The sequence below is a fragment of the Octopus sinensis genome, linkage group LG6 (genome assembly GCF_006345805.1).
Source record: "Octopus sinensis linkage group LG6, ASM634580v1, whole genome shotgun sequence".
NCBI classification, from domain to species: domain Eukaryota; kingdom Metazoa; phylum Mollusca; class Cephalopoda; order Octopoda; family Octopodidae; genus Octopus; species Octopus sinensis.
The window spans coordinates 111,287,251-111,309,344 of NC_043002.1; the positions used below are offsets into that span (position 1 = coordinate 111,287,251).

Sequence of the window (22,094 nt, forward strand, 5' to 3'; positions counted from 1 at the left end):
TCGAACCCGAGTGGATGAAAGGCAAAGTTGACCGCGGCGGAATTTGAACTCAGAACGCAAAAACAGATGAAATACTGCTAAGCATTTCGCCCGGCGTGCTAATGTTTCTGCCAGCTCGCCGCCCTTATGTAAATAATATATGTTAATATATGTTAATAAATGGTACACCCAATGCCAAATCAGTTACTGGAAAATTGGTGTATCAGAGTATGCATTATTTGGTATTGTTTATCAGTTTGTTGGAAAACAGTAAAAATTCTATACATTATTAAGGGTGAAACCACAGATCCCAGTTAAATTAATATCATCAGAGTGTGTGTATATGTATATATATATATATATGACGAAGTGGTGAAGCACGACCTTCGGACGTTAGGTCTCACCATGGAAATGACTAGAGACCGAGACCTATGGAAGTATGCTGTGCGTGAGAAGACCCGGCAAGACTAGTGAAGCCATAATCCGTGGCCCCTACCTGGGACGTAGTCAGTCCACCTGTGCATACCTTCCTTCTTGTGACACTTGTGAAGACCTGTTGAGGCAAGTGAGAATCGAATCGAATCAAATCAAATCAAATCAAATCAAACCAAATCAAAATAGATGAACATCAATGGAATTTGTATCCTTGTGGTACCAGTGCCGGTGGCACATAAGAAAACCATCCAAACGTGATCGTAGCCAGTACCGCAACGACTGGCCTCCGTGCTGAGGGCACATAACAAACACCATCCGAGCGTAGCCGTCCGCCAGCCCCGTCTGGCACCTGTGTCGGTGACACATAAGAAAACACCATCCGAGCGTGCCCGTCAGCCAGCCTCGTCTGGCACCTGTGTCGGTGGCACATAAAAAACACCATCCGAGCATGGCCGTCTGCCAGCCTCGTCTGGCACCTGTGTCGTGGCACATAAAATCACCCACTACACTCTCGGAGTGGTTGGCGTTAGGAAGGGCATCCAGCTGTAGAAACACTGCCAGATCTGACTGGCCTGGTGCAGCCTTCGGGCTTGCCAGACCCCAGTTGAACCGTCCAACCCATGCTAGCATGGAAAGCGGACGTTAAACGATGATGATGATGATGATATATATATATATATATATATGTATGTATGTATGTATGTATATACACACACACACAGATATGTGTGTGTGTGTATGTATAAAATATACACACACACACACCTGTTTTCCACAAAGCAGGCAAGAAAGTAAGTGAAGGCCATAAAACAAAACAGCCAACAAGGCTTTTGAATATTCTTAAACACTAGATGGATTTCAGGAATTTGCTTCTGTCTCCAAGCCATACTGCAATAATGAAACAATGCCTGGACCATACGACTTCAACAAGAAAAGTCTTGACTTTTGAGTTGACAGTGTCTTGGGAAGGACCTAAAATATGAAGGACTTCCAGATTCATGTCAAGTGCATAGATGATAGTGTGTGGGCCTTCCATTGGGGGTGTGATTTATGTTTGACACTGAATCTGTAATAGAATTGAATTTACTAAGCCCAATGCTATCCAGCGGAGCATCCATGAATTGCAGTGCAAAATAGAATATACTTTATTATGGAATATGGCAGGTATATGAGAGACTAAAATAATAAAACAAAGTAGTTATAGCATGATTGCTGTGGTTACTGCTACATCTTTTATCAGTGGGTGAGACAAAGGTGTGCTACATCATCATCATCATTTAGCGTCCGCTTTCCATGCTAGCATGGGTTGGACGGTTCAACTGGGGTCTGTGAAGCCAGGAGGCTGCACCAGGCCCAGTCTGATCTGGCAGTGTTTCTACGGCTGGATGCCCTTCCTAACGCCAACCACTCTGTGAGTGTAGTGGGTGCTTTTTACGTGCCACCGGCACGGGGGCCAGGCGGGGCTGGCAACGGCCAGCATGGATAAAAAAAAGTAGACATTCATAAATGCTACTCAGTGCTGTTGGAAAGAGCCAAAATTGTAGTCAGTTGTTTATGAATGGAAACTGTATGTAAAACAATATGGATGGATAGATCTCCACAAAGCAAACAATTATATGTATGTGTGTATGATGTGCTTACATGTCCCTTGAGATATTTGTTTAAGTCTTTATCGATTTTTCAATATAAGTAAGACACTAACCCAAGAAATCTGATGATAGTCTGATTGGCAAAAAAGTGAATGTTCAATTTTGTTTGAATTTATGAGATGAAGAATTATCATTATACACTAGTAGGCGCAGGAGTGGCTGTGTGGTAAGTAGCTTGCTTACCAACCACATGGTTCCGGTTTCAGTCCCACTGCATGGCATCTTGGGCAAGTGTCTTCTGCTATAGCCCCGGGCCGACCAATGCCTTGTGAGTGGATTTGGTAGACGGAAACTGAAAGAAGCCCGTCGTATATATATATATATGTTTGTGTGTCTGTGTTTGTCCCCCTAGCATTGCTTGACAACCGATGCTGGTGTGTTTACGTCCCCGTCACAGCGGTTTGGCAAAAGAGACCGATAGAATAAGTACTGGGCTTACAAAGAATAAGTCCCGGGGTCGATTTGCTCGACTAAAGGCGGTGCTCCAGCATGGCCGCAGTCAGATGACTGAAACAAGTAAAAGAGAGTAGTATATTCAAACTAGTATCCTCATCTTAGTTTTGGCCATTCTATCTTCCAGCACTTCTTCAAGTGTCTGCTGTATTCTGTAATATTTTTGAAATTTAGAATCAGACACTTTATTAAATCCATGTCCCTTGAGATATTTGTTTAGTCTCAAATTACACACTCCCTTGACACTAACTATAAGAAATGCAGTGAACTGGTGATTGGCTCATTGAAAACCTGATTCCATATATATACCTTGGAAAGGTATACACTCACTACACACATAATCACACATTTCACAGACCTGAGAATTTCAAATGCTCATAATCTTTCCTACATTTTTTTTTTTTATTTCACATATACACAATTCCTCCCTTTTGTTTGCCTTCTCTCTTTGTCTCTTTCTTTCATCTCTATCTTTTCAGCTTTTCTTCGCATATCCCTTTTTCTGTCATCCTACTTGTTTATCCTTCTCTGCCCCCACCCCACTGTCTTTCCTTCTTCTCTTTTATTCTTATGCTTACTCTCTCTCTTCTCTCATATCTCTCTCTACCTTTCTTACCACCCTCTAATTCCTAATCTATGACCTTAATCTGTGTATGTGTGCGTGTGTTACTTTTTACTTTGTTCTGCTTCTCTTTCTCTTGTCTCTCACTTTCACTTTCACTATCCCTCCCCCCTTGTTCTCTTTCCTTATTATTTCCACTCTAGTTTAATCTCACTATCTCCTACTCTACTTCCTATCATTTTCCTCCTTCACTTGTATCTCACACATACACACACACACACGCACACACACACTCCCTACATCCACACAAATTCATTTATCTTCTGATCCAGAACACTAGTTGCAATAAATAAGCTACAGGGGGGAAATCTGGTTGTTTCTGCAGTGACCATCCAAACTGATGAAAGAACTTCATTGTTACAGTGTGGACACGTGAGAAGGTGTTTAGTTGCATGCTGTCTCCTCCTTTTATAACTGACCAAAGGAACCTCTAGTTTCTCTAGCCACCTGCCCTGGCCTCTTCCTGCCGTTTAGCAAGCTCAACTTGTTGGTTCTCCTCTTACAACTTCTAGTGGATGTGTGTTGTGAATGTCCATTAACAATATTAACATGTGATGTAAGTAGTTCCACGTCCTCTCTAACACCAAACTGCATTGGTTTATTGTCTTCTTCCTGTTTTGTTAACTTCAGCCATTGAATAGGAGACAGTATGAACCTGTGGCAAAGGTGATCACTCGCAATATTACCAACACCCGAAACATGCCCAATAGTAGCCGTGTCCAGGCTCCACTTGCTGTCCCTGAACCGATAGAAATAGCCGATTATGGTACAGTCAAGGTAAGGTGGCAAAAACAAAAGAACGTGTACTTACACACACACATACACACACACACACACACCACACACACACACACAATCCAAAAATGACTGAGGTGTATTTAAAATTGACTTCAATAAATAGATTGACACTCGGAAGAATCTCTGAAATTGTCACCTGGAATTGAGGAGAAAAGAAGGAGGGGCGAGAAAGATTTTTGTGCCAGGACAGCACACAGTAGGATTGTAACAGACCCATGTTCTATATAACTCCTCTTTCCACCAAATCCTTGCTACCATATATATTGTAGCAAATCTCACATTTTTGTTTCTTTCTTCTGTACCATTGGTAGATCTAAACATTTTTCTTACTTTTTTGTGGAACAGTGGAATAAATATTTATTAAGTTGTTGGATTTTTTTTATATACAATCTGTGAGTGTGTGTGCGTGTTTTAAATTTTAACATAGCTTTTTTACTCATTTGTGTAGAAGTGGAATGAATATTTATTCTGAATCTCTGTCAAAAATATGTGTGTGTTTTAGCTGTTAACACAGCTTTCTTCAAATTGAGAACCTCTGCCATGGTGTATATGTATGTATGTATATATATGTATATATATATATATGTGTATATATATATATATGTTTAAAACATCTTCCATTCCAAAATCTGAAATGATTGGTTTGTTTGCTGAATTGTACAAAATTAATTGGAACATTATATAATTTTGCATTTGATAGCATATATAAGTAGAAATATGTATGTGTGTGTATGTATATATATATATATATATATATATATATATATGCTCACATGTATCCCATGGAATTAAGTAGCACACAAAAATTGTTTATTTTCTCATTCTTTGTTTTAATTTGAAAAGAAATTCCTTTCATTATATTGAGAGAAAAAATATGATTTAAACCATTTAAGAGTATTTTTCTTCATGTTCAATAAAATGAGGCAATAGGCTTTAAAATAGGGGAAAATATTCAAGAATTAGTCATAACTCACAATAACAAAGAAAAAAAATCTTAAGAATTTTTGTGAACAATCAACTAAGATCAAATATTTTATCTTAGTTCCCTTTGCAATATTCAGCCTTGTGAAATGGTGTAACCTGTCCAATTCCAATATCTAGTCTCCTAATAGTTTCTGTGAAAACTTCTCAAATGTGGCTAAAAGTTAATGAATTCTTGCACCTTGCATGATCTGTTTTTGTCTCAATATTTTGCCTTGCCCCCTATTGTTTGATTTCATTAATGTTAGATTCTATAGAGAACAAAACTAGTCTGGTATATTCTTCTTAGTGGATGTTTTAACTTCACCTATTTTCATTTATGTGTAGTGATGTGTATTTGTAAGAACTATATCTTCTTTGTTAGTATAAATGTTATAGAGTGAGTGTACTTATCTGATGGCTGAAATGTAAAAATTCTTCAATTTGTGTAATAAAAATAATTAAGTAAATTAACATGAACAAAAAAAAAATAAGTCAAAGTAAAACAAAATTTGAAAGCAACTCTTCCATATGTTTTCTTATTTATTGAACAATTAGAAATTTAAATGAAACTCTAAAAATAGTCTTTTCTAGATATTTTTTTTTTCTTACCAAGCAAATCCTTGAATCCTAGCAAAAACATTTCAGTTCCACTCGAAAATATTAACCAAATAAGTTTTTTTTTTTTTTTCTCCTACCATTTTACATCATTTCCTTGGTGAAATAGGTTTCTTGAAGTAATTGTTTTTACAGTTAGATCTCCTTCCTACCACTAATCACTAAAGCAAGAAATAGGTGCCGAATCCATTTTTGTGATGCAAATTGGAAGAGAATTATGTATCCTTACTTGGGAACACAACACAAACATTGTTACTATAATTTCATTACTAATGTGAAGAATCATCTTGTCAGTTATTTAATCTGAGTGATTTTCCTATTTTGTTCAATTTGTTCAATGTAGAAACAGCTTGTCTTCAACTATATGTACTTTTAAATCAAAATTATCATTGTAAGCTATAAAAAAAAAAAACACAGCGTTCACATTACCACAAACTAATTTGAAGAGAAAGCTGTTGTTACAGAATCTTAAGTCCAGGTGTGTTTGTGGTCAAAACTGTTTCATTTATGAGAAAGGCATTCAGGTGAACTTATCACATAATTTAGTTGTAGTTACTTTTAAGATAATCTATGGATGATATTTAATAATTGTTCAGGTGGTGAAATAAAGAATAAATGAAGAATGAAGGAGATAAAACTTTACATAGGTTAATGCCAGATACACAAAATTCATCAACTATATATATATATACACACACCGACACATACACACTTCACCATTGTCGAAAATAAAATGTCAGCAACCATATGCAATGATACAAATTCTATTTCACTTATTTGTTATATGTCAAAGCATTAAAATATTTTTTAATAAAATTTTCTTTTTTTACTATTATTAGAAAAATGTATTCTAATACAATTTAGGTTTTGCATATTTTTTTAATATATATTTAACTTGTTATAGCTGAATTGAAAACTTTTTTGTTTTTGTGCAGCCTCATATTCTCTAAATTTAGATTGATTGAAATGTTTAGTCATATAATTGAACCCCACTTCCCTTTATCTGTAGAACCACTATTTGTTGAGTCTTTTGAAAGTCAGTTTAGATGTGAATCTAACTGTTAATCTATATATTTGTTACTTGCATGAAGTTCTTGCATATTCTAGTTGCTGTTTGTGTTGTTCTTACTGATTAAAATTATTGATTTCATATATTACAATAGCACTTGATTTGTGTTAGACTGATTGATGACCTTGTATATTTTCATGATTATATCCAGTTTTAGTTTGAATTGATGGTGCATTGAATAAATTTGGTCTGCATGTTCTTGCTAACTCTGGGCTTTTGCCATTCTTGCATGGCCAAAGCCAGCAAGCTCAATTTATTTACAGCTGTTGCAACTGCCACCAATTCTTGTTGTTCATGCTATTGTCTATTGTCTGTCTTTCATACAGAAATATATATGAGGCAAATAAAATATATATATATATATTCTATTTGCATCTAAAATGTTTGCAATTTGCACCATTTTTCCTGAAGTAAAGAATTATCAAACAAAATAATAACAACAAAAATAATAATTTTATTGCCTGTCATATTCAACGTAACTGCATAAGTTGCAAATGTTTCATTTTATTCCAGGTCTTTATTTTTCTAAATTTATAATAATAATATGGATCAATGTTTGCTGATCAATTCTTCTTTCTTGCATTGCTATTTACCTTTGTTTGATATTCCATTGCTTGTTTTCCTGGCAACTTGTTTTCAGCTTTGAAACCTTGTTATTTAATATTTACCCATTGATAATTTACAATCTTCTCTGTAAAGTCCTGTTTCAATTTCTAACTAATTTTAAACTAACTACATCGCCTTCTAATAAATATATGTATATATGTGTATATATATATATATATATATATATTATATTTCTCTTTAAAGTGTAATCTATGAAAATAGAAAGAAAAATTAGTTTTAAATTATTCTTAATGCCTTCATTTAGTGAAATGAATCAGAATATTTCTGGAAGCAATAAGATCAGTTTTTTTTTAAACTTTTAAAATATACATCTTTAAGGAAGAGAAAAAGAAAAAAAGGACCACCTATAATAAAGCAAACCAGGTTCTTATATTTTGAAATAATATATCTGGAAAAGATACATTCATGTATCTTTTGTTTTTTCCTTTTTTCCTTAATGGTTAAGTGGCACCTATTTTGATTATAATAAATTTATTGTAGAAATAGTGTGCTATCTATCCAGTGTGTGTTTTGCAAGCATTGATTTCTGAGAGATATTATCATAACATGCTATTTAACAATACTGCTACTAACATCTTACTTACCTGTCTTCCTTTTCTGTTAATCCCTCTCAAATTGGAATTGCCAACTAATTGTGGTAAGTCCCATTCAGTTTTCTGTCCTTTTTCAGTTTGTGCCTATTAATGCATTGTTCACTAACTCTGTTTACTGGAGTAAAATAAAAGCACCCTATTTTTAAAATTCTTAAGTGTACTTTCAAGAAATCCAAGCCCTTTTAAAATTTTACATCTCCAATATTTGTGCCCTCCAAACTATTTTACCACATTCACCCATTACTGCTTTTTGAAACTTTTAGCTGAATTTATGTGAAATGTACAAAAGGGTCTACATAAATAATGGTATGATTAAATTCGTTACTTGTACAAAGGCACATATCCCCAAATTGCTAACATCCATATCGACATACACATATGTCTATAAAATGAAGACCAGTAAGGTAACTTAAGCCTTACAACAATGAAAATTGTTTGGGGCAGTTGTCTCTTCTAGTTCTGCTATTCTGAAGGATGCAAAGGAGGATCTGCCAGGGTAGTGACATTCTGCCGCACTGTCTGGCAGTTTTGAGAATTGGATGCAGTTTAACATCATATTCTGTTGTACCAATTGCAAAGCAACCAAAATGAGTGGATGTCAAATTTTTGTGAATATTGTCCACCATCACAGCTCTAGGGACACACTTTCACCTGTTCCTCCAGTTTTTGGACTTTACCGTAATCATGGCATGGAAGCTAAGATGGTTGTTAACACTTGTCCAAGGTGCTTCCTTGAGACTCTGGAGGGACAGGTTACTAACTTCCTTTCACAGTTTGACTTCAAAGTCTTTATTGGTTTTGCAATATAAGTAAGATACTAACGTTAGGAATCTGATGATGGCTTGATTGGCAAATAAAAATATGTTTGTTTTTGTCTGAATTTATGAAATGAGGAATTATCATTATTATACACTGATGTATTCAAACTAGTATCTTGGTTTTAACCATTGTACCTTCCAGTACTTCAAGTGCCTACTGTATTCCATAATATTCTTGAAATTTAGAATCAGACACCTTATTAAATCCATGGTGGTAGATTGTTCTCATTCCAGTGTCTGTACAAATTCCAAGAGTATTACTGAATAACACAAGCACCTAAAGAAGGTCAGAGAGCACAATCGTTGAAATACTGTAACTTCAGCAACCACGAGTAAGGTATATCAATGCAGGTAGCATGTAAAAAGCACCCACTACACTCACGGAGTGGTTGGTGTTAGGAAGGGCATCCAGCTGTAGAAACATTGCCAGATAAGACTGGAGCCTGGTGCAGCCTTCTGGCTTCCCAGATCCCCGGTCGAACCGTCCAACCCATGCTAGCATGGAGAACGGACGTTAAACGATGATGATGTAGGCAAAAATAATTAGCAGTGAGTTTATTGACCATGAAGAATGAAAAAAACCCAACATAAAATCAACTACCTGAAACTTATTTTTGCAATATAAATAGCTTACCAGTTAATTTTCTCATATAAAATAAAATTCTGTGTATACGTTTCTGTGTTTGTCCTCAAGAACACCAGAATGAGGCAACCAGTGAAGCAGAAATTGGTAAAGAAGCTGCTACCAATAGTCATTATCAAAATAAAAGAAAGCAAAATGCTGCTGAATTCAATTATATGCCTGGGTCTTCCCTTTCTATAGTAAACTATTAATGTATTTTGAAGTTAAACATATTTATATACTAAAAATTAAGTATATAGATGCAAGAGTGACTGTGTGGTAAGTAGCTTGCTTACTAACTCCATGGTTCCGGGTTCAGTCCCACTGCGTGGCACCTTGGGCAAGTGTCTTCTACTATAGCCTCGGGCTGACCAAAGCCTTGTGAGTGGATTTGGTAGACGGAAACTGAAAGAAGCCCGTCATATATATGTGTGTATATATATATATATATATATATATATATATATATATATATATATATATATGTGAGTGTGCGTGTATGTTTGTGTGTCTGTGTTTGTCCCCCTAGCATTGCTTGACAACCGATGTTGGTGTGTTTATGTCCCCGTTACTTAGCAGTTCGGCAAAAGAGACAAAAGAGAATAAGTACTGGGCTTACAAAAGAATAAGTCCCGGGGTTGAGTTGCTCGATTAAAGGCAGTGCTCCAGCATGGCCGCAGTCAAATGACTGAAACAAGTAAAAGAGTACTAAAAATTAAGTATATATGAGTGAGTGGTAGGGAGAGACAAGACATTGTTCAGCTTTTGTGACTTGACAAGTATGGCAGATAGACATCCAATTCCAGAGACCCTATCTTAGTGAAACTAATTGCTTTTTTTTTTTTTTTTGTTTATATTCAATTTCCTATACTGGTCTTAACTTTGTGCTTAGACCATTCGATTTTCCATTAGCATGAACACCATGGAGTTATAAGTGTTTCTGGAAGTTGCATGTCTTTTGAGTTTCATTTCTTTCAGCTCCTTCTACCCCCCCCCTTTTTCCCCCCATAGACTTTCATTTAAAGTAAGCCAAGATTCAGGTTTCACTTTTTTTTTTTTTACATGGATGAGATGATTGTATATATAGCATTATACATTATTTCATTTTCACCCTACTTTAATTTCACTTCAATTTTTTTTATTTCTACTTTTTTTTTTAAGAAACAGCTTTGTTTATTTATTTTGTTTTGTGCATTTATTTTAATTACATAAAACTAACTGAGGAGAATTAATTATCTTCCTTTTTTTTTTTTAAGATGACTAGATTGTGATGTCTGTATTTCAATACATTTTATTTTAGGATGCTCTCCTCCAGTCTCCCACGGAGAGTGACTATGCTCTAGTCGAAGATGCTCTACCTGCAGGAAAAGTTCATCGTATCAAATCAACACGCAAGAAGGATCATAAAGGTAAAAACAATAGAGTAATTGTTTTCTGTGGCATTATTTTTTTCCCTTGTATATTTGTTGTGGTGGTTATGGTATCCATAACTGCTAATCTTTTTTTTTTTGAGAGTGTTCTCCAGACAAATTTATTATTATTATTATTATTATTATTATAAACAAAATTCAATTCTATAAAACCAAACATTTTCATTGAAAACCATTGATCAATTTAAATGAATATTGTTGGATGGATTTTGTATATTGTTTCTTACTGGTTGACAGCATCCTCTGTCTTGTTATGCATACACACACACTCTTTCTCTCTGTCTCACACTGAAATAAAAATATATATATACTGAAACGGGTTTGATTTTCTGCTATATGTTTGTTATTACTGGTTTTGTGTCTAAATTTGTCAAATTTGAACTGTAGGATTATTTTAAATCATTTTCTTGTCTCCAGTAAGAGTCAAAATTTTCTCTATCCTCATCTTCTAACTGTGAACAAGAATTATTCTTATGCTTCATGCTGTTTCTTTGTTGTTTAGTAATTAGGTAAGAGCTATAAAACATCAGTGTTTATACACAAATACATATGAAAATAAACCAAGGACTGAAAAATTGAAAATATATTCATCTCTTCTATTGCTTCTTCATAGTTGATAAATATTGATAGGTATACCAAAAGGTTCATACTTAGCAAAGTGATTGCCAATATTGAAATCCTTTGCCTCTTGCAAATTTTGTTTAAATGTATGTGCATTCTGAATTATTAGTTATTTTTGGGTTTTTTTCAAACTCTGAATTGAAATAAACTATTATTAAATATATAGAGCAGGTGCCTAGCCTTTAATGGTAATTGATTCTGTTTTTGTATGTATGTTGTGTGTCAGAATAATTGTTGCAAACAGCTCTGCAAACGTCTATAAATGCCGAGTAAAATCTCTTTTGGCCTGACTGGTTCAGATTTAAACGCTTTGTCAGGAAATATTTGTTAAAGCTAATTAAAAAATAACATTTTTTTATTTTGGCTAAATTCTAAATTATGATTTATTCCTAAATGAAAGCCTATTTTGGAAAGGAATTTTGTGCCAATTACAGGGTTTATTATCAGAAATGTGTTGCAGAATTAGGGTCGTATGATTCATAAAGTGTAATACACATTATGTGAGTTCATATTGATGGTAATTTGAATGAAGTAGTTGTTGTTGTTGTTGTTGTTGTTGTTGTTCCAAATGTGCATCCATGTGTTTTTTATGTCTTAATTTTCTTCATGTGACACATTGCAAGGAAGAACATTCCTTAATGACATGATTATTGAATTAATTGGCTCCCAAAGTAGAGATCAGTGATTGAAGATTACAGATTACTAGGGAGTAAATTGGATGGATTCTGTAATCAATATCTTCTCATGGTTTCCTGAACTACTTGAACCAGAAATGATGAGTGACATATTAGTCATGCTTTGGTTACTAATCATTTTCTGTTTTATCCAAATAATTATTATTGTGGACTGGTTTGGCTCTGAGAAACCTGAATGCAGGCTAAGGTAGTCAGTTTATGTAAACATGATGCAATTAGTACAAATAGTAACGGAAAAAAGGCCAGACAAAGAGAACAACTCGTAAGTCATGGATTATTTTCTGGGGTTGGGAAATGAATAAATAAAACTAGATTCTAAGTTTTTGTTAAATGGGGATTCAGAATTGTCAGAGGAAAGGCAAATATGTGTCAGTGTTGACTAGGCATTAAAAAACGAAACAAACAAAAACATCCATATAAATCTATGTAGCAAGTACAATAGGTTTTAGTTGGTGCCAATATTAATTTTTGTATGTTTTTGCTGTTCTTTGTCTATTAGAATATATCTGTTACCAATCATTTAGAATCAAGGAACTGTTGGCACAATTGCTCAGAACAAAGATTTAAGTACCTAATATGAGAGGAATGGGCAGGATCTGTGTAGTGTAATCAGTACTGTGGTTGCCTGGTAAGTGATATAAATATGCCACTCAGCTCTCATAAGTCATCTTGTTTTGCTTTGCAAATTGGTGCTCAAAATGTCTAATATCACTTTTACATTGAAGATCTTAGCTATTAATTCATTTATAACTCTTATAATATTTTTTGAAGCAAATAGTTTTTCTTACTAGATTTGACCAATTTTGAGGGTGAAATTACGTTCCTTCTGCCACTAACGAAAGAGTTTCTTTTTCCTCATCTATTTCTGTATATGTGTTGGGGTGTGTGGAAGTTTTGTTGAGTTCAACATTCTCTGCAACAGGTGCTTACAGAAGTGTGTTTATCATAAAAGATGAATTTTTAAAAATATCTGATTAGTGCTAATATCAATGGGAGTTAATTTCCTGTATACACCATGGTGGTGATGCTGGTTCAGGAAATTAAAGATTTTCTAAGACCATGGGCAGCACATAGCAAAATATGAGATAAAAGTGGGCAATGGAATATTATTTTCTCATAATGCCAAGATTACCACTACACGAAGGAAATAAATATGAAACAAAAATGCCTCTAGTTACATATATGTATAGATATATATGTGTGTATAGATCAATAGGTTGGTAGGTATATAGATAGATAAGTATGTTGATGTTCTGTGTATTAGATTAGAAAAGAAGAAATTCCTTTACAGTAGACTTATTTCTTTGTTCTATACTATTCAATGCTTTTCAAGTAGACTTTCTGCCAGCCATATCTGTGAAGCTATTTACAATTGTATCCATTTCACTTAACTTGTATGTTTTTTGAGAAAGGTATGGACATTACGTAATCTCAAAGTCCTGCTTATATAACTAGAATTAAAAATGGAAATAAATTTCCAGTTACAGAATTGAGATTTCTGTTAGATATATATATATATATATATATATATATATATATATATATAGCATTTGTAATGTATTAGTTTCATTTGATTATGAAGATAGGAAAAAATATATTTGAAAAAACTTCCTTAATTTAGACTGGGACACTTTTAACCTTATATGGGTATGTGTGCATGCATGCATGCATGTCTTTGTGCACATGCGCACACATTTCCTTTTCTAACTTCATTTATACTATCTTCAAAAGATGAAAGTGAAAATAATTCCCTACCTCCTTTTGTTAAAAAGGTCTGTTTGATTGAATTAAAGTGTATGTGGTAATTTTTTTTGCTTTGTTTCTGGGTTTGTTTTTTTTTTTAATTATAGGATAATCTTTTGTTTACTTCAGTTTTTCTTTAGAAATCAGACCATCAGAGTTGGTGGACGTTGCTCAAGAAAGAAGAAAAAAGTTGTTTTTGATATATATTTCGTTCAGTCAATTTTAAATTGTTACATAGAATATATTTCAGAATTTTTTTAATGGAAAAACTTAAAAGAACAAAGTATTTTTTTTCTTTTAGTTATTTTTGCTTTTGTTATTTTTCAAAATGGCACATTTACAATTAGTTTTTTTTATTTTAGCTTTTTTAATGTTATGCTTGACAACCTTTCAATTGCCTTTTGTGGTAATAATTCAGTTGGAGAGAATAGTTCTGTATCCTGGCTAAATCAATAATCAGGACACTCATATGTCTGCTGTGTTTACTGAGTAAGAACACCAAATCTTCTTGTGGATTTTATTTATTTTCTTTTCCTGAAACAGTAGGTGCCACTGATTCCGAAGATTCAGAATTCAGCTCTCTAGAAAGAGAGTATAGTGCTGGCATTTACCACACAGTGAACCATCGCCCCTTCCCACACAGAAAAAAGCACAAACAAAGGTTTCAAGATACTTACATGACTTTGGAGCCGGATGACAGGTATCTGGCTTCATTAGATGGCATTTCGTTTGATCGAGGTGAGTGTATTGTATAGTGCTTGCAACATCATTCTGCCTATAACTCAGTGCATGTCTATATAATCATTGAAGCATATGCAAATCTCTGACAAACTGCTAGACTACAAGTCATTGAAACAACAAGGGAATTCAAGGAGGACCTTGTCCATTGATTATTTTCACAAAGTGGGAAGTTTGTGCATTTACTCTTTACTAGTGTATATATTTGACTCTCTGAGTCAGAGGAGAGGTCCAGTTACCAAACTTGTTCTCTGATCAGGAGTTCAAAGCCTGCCACACAGTCTATGTTGTGCATTTGAATAAGTGATAGTATTCTGCTTCACTTAGCCTATGTTACTGGAATAATAGATATTCTACAATATATTGATAGTTGTTGATATTAATACAAATGCAAATATCCACATTTCCAAGGTCTGACTAACTGACCAACCAATGCCAGATGTAAAATACTGAACTGCTAAGTCAGTATGTTTACATTATATATATATATATTGTAGACACATATACTTACCTATTATCATATGGTAATACCTACTGTTGCCATATTTTTGCTGTGCATTACAAACTATGAAGCAAACTCGATATATTTGCAGAAGTGTTTCATTTGTATCTCCCCCTACAGCAATGGGAGAAGTCAGTACCTCTCAGTTGGAGAAAACAAAAGAAAATCCTTTGCATTTTATTATTTTATTTTAGCATTTATCATTGTTTTCTTCTTCAACTGAATTTCGCTTGTTTCAGCAAGTTTTAAGTTGCCAATAAATTAATGTTATTAATCAGCAACAGGTATTTCTTACACTGTCTTTGGAGGTTCCATGTAAAAACAGACTTTAATTGCATTTACCTTTTCTAAACTATTACATATGCTAAAATAGGTGATCTAATCAATATTTCTGCTGAATAAAACCTTAGAATGAACTCACATCTATAAGTGAATGGGAAAAAAATTTTTAATGTTTCTCTGAGTACTTTGCACTCATGCTGACACATTTACTTCTGTACTGAGACAATCCAATTTGGACTGCTCCAACTTCAAAAATAAAAGTCTCATTCAGATGAACAGTAGTAATAATAACACCAAACCAATGAGTTCTGAGTTGGACTGTAAGATTACCTAATCCCCAGACTGTAAGATTAACTAATCCCCAGTCCTCTCAGCAACAAAGTTTGAGAGCTGCATTCACACTGTACTAGATTATTTGATCCTAAGCTCGCTCTCTCTCTCCCTCTCTCTCTCCACCTCTCTCTCTTCTCTCTCTCTCTCCACCTCTCTCTCTTCCTCTCTCTCTCTCCACCTCTCTCTCTTCCTCTCTCTCTCCCAAATTTGTTCATCCTCTTTATAGACATTATCATCTCCATCTTTTAAACCAGATCTTGATATTATTGTTATTTCTTTTTTTATTTGCTTATGGCTTCAATCGGACTGCTTAACCCTTACCTCTGGTTGCTGAGGGTACTAACTACTGCTCTTCCTTAATTAGGTCCTAATGAACCTTTTCATCTAATCACTAACTTGTGTATGTCAGATAAGGCCAGCATGTTGTTGCTGTTCTTTCTTGCTATTTTTCAGGAAGCTATTTCCAGTTTGACTTTTTTTCTCTCTCAGTCTTTTATTTCTGAGCTTATTCTCTTAAAAACTGTATTATATTGCTGTTATTCTTGCTTTATGCTTCAGGCATATCACATATTTATATTAATGAGTGTGTGTATATGTGCACACACACACACATATGATTATAGCTAAACTTCCAAAAAGGACAGCCTTTTCAATATATTTTTCAGACAAATTTTCGTTACAATAGAAGAATTTCAGATTTCTTCCAATTTTTCTTTTAGTTTGGACTGTTTCATGATTGCTTTCTTTCTGTAATTGTGGTGAAAATACCTAAAATACTCAATTACAATTGTTTTTTTGTTGTTTTGTTTTTTTTTATATATGCATATATGCCAGTTTAGCTTCATGAAAAATAATGTTAAAATGAAATTTAAATGAATTAAAAGCATAAGGCTTTCACCTGTTAAACATTCAAACATGAACATCAGTTGAATTTTACTGATATAATTGCCTCAGAAGATTAATTAGATCATTTTTAAAGATTGCACTTTAAGATTTGTTGTCACGTGGGCAAATCCTACCGAGACGTAATCAGTCCATTGATACTGTTCCATTTCTAGAGTGGAACCAGTTCTCTTTATTATGCCACTAGTGACTTTGAAAAAGTGGCATCTTGGGCAAGTGTCTTCTGCTATAGCCCCAGGCCGACCAATGCCTTGTGAGTGGATTTGGTAGATGGAAACTGAAAGAAGCCTGTCGTATATATGTGTGTATGTTTGTGTGTCTGTGTTTGTCCCCCCTAGCATTGCTTGACAACCGATGCTGGCGTGTTTACGTCCCTGTCAGCGGTTCGGCAAAAGAGACCGATAGAATAAGTACTGGGCTTACAAAGAATAAGTCCCAGGGTCGATTTGCTCGACTAAAGGCGGTGCTCCAGCATGGCCGCAGTCAAATGACTGAAACAAGTAAAAGAGTATATGCATATGCCTTCTGAAAAAGGCACAAAGTTACAACGTACCATTTCTATGCTTGCAGCTTCATAACTTTCTGCTATGATTAGTACTATATTTGAATTTGAACAACTAATTTAAAATGAATTGTTTCATAGAAATTATTCTAAAGATGTTCCTGTTTGAGAGTTGACTATTTTGTGAGAAAAGAACTACAAGTTGCAGGAAAATTTTAATTCTTAAGCAACAACTGATTTTACTAACAGCAGTCTTTAAATGTAGGTGCTGTCTTGAATACTTTAATACTTATGTTTTATATCTTATTTAAGTCTGATTTACTGCTGTTGCAATCCTGTGTAACATTTTTCATTTATATGCATAGAAAATATCAGCTAATCGAGTGAGACTTGTGGTTTACAACTAGCTCAAAGGTTGGTTGGTTGTTATTACTGCCTTGTATCTTGGCAAAAATACTTAACTCAGTTTTAAATAGTGGCCCATATCTAGTTTGTGGAAGATTTCCTTGTTGCAATGACATTTGCTGCAGGTGGAAATACTTTGGCATTTGGATTACTTGAGTGTTTACATCTACAACAAGGAAATGAGAACATAGACCCAAACTCTGAGTGCTAATTCAACAAACCAGAGTGGCGCAGGAGTGACTGTGTGGTAAGTAGCTTACTAACCAACCACATGGTTCCGGGTTCAGTCCCACTGCGTGGCATCTTGGGCAAGATATATATATCAGTGGCGTGCGGTGACTTCCGGGGCTGGGCATGCAATGAATTTCTTTGCAGTAGGACTGAACCCAGAACCATGTGGTTGGTTAGCAAGCTACTTACCACACAGCCACTCCTGCGCCTATGGTTGTGATTTCTAACAAAAATTAAAATGAAAGTCATTATGAAATTTCTATTTGTGTTGCAAGTGCTAAGATTTAATCATTTGTTTTACCACCTTGTTAACCAGGGCTTTACTGATAATGTTTGTTTGGTAAGTTGCTTTATTTTTGGATAACAGCTGTTCTCATGATGAAACTATACTTTCATTATTTCTGCTACTACTACTACTACTGGGTTTTTTTTTTTCTAATAATCACTAAAAAAAAAAAAAAGCACTTTCCTTGTTGAAACTAAATTATTGAAACTCATTTTTCACCTTGGTGGAGTTTTCAGTTCAATGTTTTTGATATTGATATCTATATTTTACTGTTCTTCACAGTTGAAGAACAGGTTGCTGAACATGTCAAATTGTGTGATGATGGAGATGGTGAAACTGATGTAAAATGTAGTATGAACATCGAAATAAATATCAATGGAAATAGTAGTTGTGATACCTGTGCCGGTGGCACATAAAAAGCACCATCCGTATGTGGCCGTTGCCAGCGCCGCCTCGACTGGCTTCTGTGCCGGTGGCACATAAAAAGCACCATCCGAACGTGGCCGATGCCAATGCCACCCCGACTGGCTTCTGTGCCGGTGGCACATAAAAAGCACCATCCGAACGTGGCCGATGCCAGCGCCGCCTTGGCTGGCTTCCGTGCCGGTGGCACGTTAAAAGCTCCAACCGATCGTGGCTGATGCCAAACCCCCCTGGCACCTGTGCAGGTGGCACGTAAAAAGCACCCACTACACTCGCGGAGTGGTTGGCGTTAGGAAGGGCATCCAGCTGTAGAAAGTCTGCCAGATCAGACTGGAGCCTGGTGCAGACCTCGGTCGAACCGTCCAACCCGTGCTAGCACAGAAAACGGACGTTAAACTATGATGATGATGAAGGGGAAAACACTATTTCAGTGAGTGTACAAAATCTGGTCCATGAACACACTGAATATCAACATCAAGGTCTACTAATACAATATCATAGTACTATCAACAACACTATATACACATGAAACTGTGACAATCACCAAAATACTGGATGACTTTCATTGAAGGGACTTGAGGAAAACACCAAAGACCTGTCAAGCAGAGCGTCATCATGAAGGCTCAATGTATGATAACAGCACCAAGAATGCAATAGGGTGGTCACACCCTACAGCAGCCAGATCATCAATATGTAAGATGATCATTAAGATAGACACTAAAAGGATGAAGAAGATTACAGGCTTGCATGGCATCAGACTTTTCAGAAGTTCCTGAAGGCTGTTAAAAAGAACATTGGGAAAACAAAGGACAACATGTAACCAATCAAGAACATAGCATTGGAGAACTGCTGCCGACTGTGCAAGTATGCGCAGAATAAACTGACTGACTGACTTTTTGACATATATTTTACTGTTCTTGTCAGATATATGTATTTCACTGATTTTTACAAATAAAATAGAAAATTTACATATCAACATTATACATATAGGCGCAGGAGTGGCTGTGTGGTAAGTAGCTTGCTAACCAACCACATGGCTCCGGGTTCAGTCCCACTGCGTGACATCTTGGGCAAGTGTCTTCTGCTATAGCCCCGGGCCGACCAATGCCTTGTGAGTGGATTTGGTAGACGGAAACTGAAAGAAGCCTGTCGTATATATGTATATATATGTATGTGTGTGTTTGCGTGTCTGTGTTTGTCCCCCTAGCATTGCTTGACAACCGATGCTGGTGTGTTTACGTCCCCGTCACATAGCGGTTCGGCAAAAGAGACCGATAGAATAAGTACTGGGCTTACAAAGAATAAGTCCCGGGGTCGATTTGCTCGACTAAAAGGCAGTGCTCCAGCATGGCCGCAGTCAAATGACTGAAACAAGTAAAAGAGTGAAAAGAGAGATATATATATATATATATACGAGGGGAAATCAAAAATTATCCGCACTTTCGCCACAACATGTCTTTCTTATACTTACACTGCCTCCTGCACATGCTTGCTTATAGTTGGTGCCATCATAGTCACGTAATCAAAGTTTGAGCCTAATTGCTCTATTTTTCTTCCTGGCTGCTCCACTAGCAATGTGCATCAAAGAAGAGCAAAGCAGTGATCTGAGAGGTGGTAATGATGAAGCAACTCACCATCACCATCTCTCCAGCTTGCTGAATCTTCTCATCAGTGGTGGAGGTTGTCAGGCCTCCTACTCCCTCTTCATGCATCACTCTTGTCTGGCCTCTTTTAAACTTCTACGCAGTCCCTGTATTGTACTAAAAGCCTCCAATTAATTTCGGCCCCTGACACAGCTTCTGCTCTTTCTTCTTTGAACCAATCCTATGACTGGCACCCGGCAGAAGCCAGGACCCCTGGACTGGAGGTACGTAAAAAGCACTATCCGAATCGTGGCCGATGGCACGTAAAAAGCACCAATCCGACCGTGGCCGATGCCAGCCTCGCCTGGCACCAGTGCAGGTGGCATGTAAAAAGCACCCACTACACTCACGGAGTGGTTGGCGTTAGGAAGGGCATCCAGCTGTAGAAACATTGCCAGATAAGACTGGAGCCTGGTGCAGCCTTCTGGCTTCCCAGATCCCCGGTCGAACCGTCCAACCCATGCTAGCATGGAGAAAGGACGTTAAACGATGATGATGATGCTAGTGGAGCCATGCTTACACTGTAGAGCCAGAAACAAAAATAGCACAATTAGGCTCAAACCACAATATGACCAATAGTACCAACTATAAGCACGCATGTGCAGAAAGCTATATTACAATAATAAAGATATGTTATGGCAAAAGTGCAGATAATTTTTGACTTCCCCTCATATATATATATATATAGACACATTTGCATGTTGTTGCTTTTTCTTCTTTTTAACTTTAAACTTAAAATTATTAATTTTTAATTACATTTTTAATCTTTTAATTAATATCATTTTGATTCTAATTATTTAACAAAATAAATATTTTTTTTCATTTTTGATTCAGTAAGAATTATTGCTGCCATTGCTTTGTTTATTGTTTACCATAATACAGTATATATTATTATCATCATTATTGTTAACATTATTAGTATTATTGTCATCATTAGTATTATTATCAAGGTAGAGAGCTGGCAGAATCGTTAGCAGGTGAAATGCTTAGCAGTATTTTGTCTGCCGCTATATTCTCAATTCAAATTCCGCCAAGGTCAACTTTGCCTTTTATCCTTTCGGGGTCAGTAAATAAAGTACCAGTTGAACACTGGAGTTGATGTAATCAAAACATCCCCTCCCCCAAAATTGCTGCCATTGTGGCAAAATTTGAAACCATTATTATTACTTTTTTTATTATTATTATTATTGAGTGAGAGAGCAGTTCATGCTATCAAAGTGACACTGGGATAAAATATACGAAGCCCAGTATACCCATCATGACTACCCGTCTGATAAGGGTACACTAGGCACATGCATCACAACCATATGTGCGCAACATGGTAATCTCATATCAAAATAAACAGCACATGACCTTGCAGAAATTTCTTCAGGTCGAGTAACCCATCCCACTCGAAAGGTCCCTGAATAAGGGTTGTTTAAGGATGTTGAACGAAACACCCATGTTTCCAGAGGTGAATTATTCAAACTCCAAAGAATCCCTCTCAACACATGGCTATGATGCTCCCCCCACTACTTCTGCTCGTGGTCAGAGATGCACATATTGTCAGCCACTAAGGGACATGCTCAACTGGTTACGGTCAAACAACTGACAAGCAAATCTGTGGTATTGAGCAGAATATTTGCTGTAGCCCATCTTTTATACCAAGACAAAACAATGTACATGATGACACTTCCAATCAGTTAAGATCAGAAGCCATGAGAGCCACTGCCTGGTACTGCATCAGGGCATTATTATAATTATTATTATTATTATCTTCAGTGTTATGTAAACATGGTACAACCAAACAAGAGTATACCTTTAACGTTGAGTCACATTCTCCATGCAATCATTCAATTGGGCTTGGAATACACCATTTTCTGTTTTTCTTTCCTACCTGGGAACTTTGTTTCTTGTTAACTTGTAATGTTTTTCCCTTTTTTATATAGTGTTGTAGTTCTTATTGTTAAAAAGAATGTGGCCCTTTGTTAATGTACATTGAAGATAGCTGCAGCCAACTGCAACTTCATCTGCTCCACTTCATCATCATCATCATCGTTTAACGTCCGTTCTCCATGCTAGCATGGGTTGGACGGTTCGACCGGGGATCTTGGAAGCCAGAAGGCTGCACCAGG

General features: G+C 35.8%; 1 protein-coding gene across 30 annotated transcripts in view; it reads left to right on the forward strand.

The window, feature by feature from the left end:
• LOC115213534 (rho GTPase-activating protein 5) overlaps positions 1 to 22,094 on the forward strand; it is a 337,859-nt gene that overhangs the window by 277,256 nt on the left and 38,509 nt on the right. For 11 of the 30 annotated variants that reach the window (XM_036504237.1, XM_036504236.1, XM_036504239.1 and 8 more), the window contains 3 exons: positions 3,769 to 3,915; positions 10,544 to 10,652; positions 14,276 to 14,470. In XM_036504237.1, the coding sequence (XP_036360130.1) occupies positions 3,769 to 3,915; positions 10,544 to 10,652; positions 14,276 to 14,470 (451 nt within the window). The remainder of the gene's footprint in view (positions 1 to 3,768; positions 3,916 to 10,543; positions 10,653 to 14,275; positions 14,471 to 22,094) is intronic. The other 19 variants (XM_036504244.1, XM_036504255.1, XM_036504258.1 and 16 more) reach the window with 7 other exon arrangements.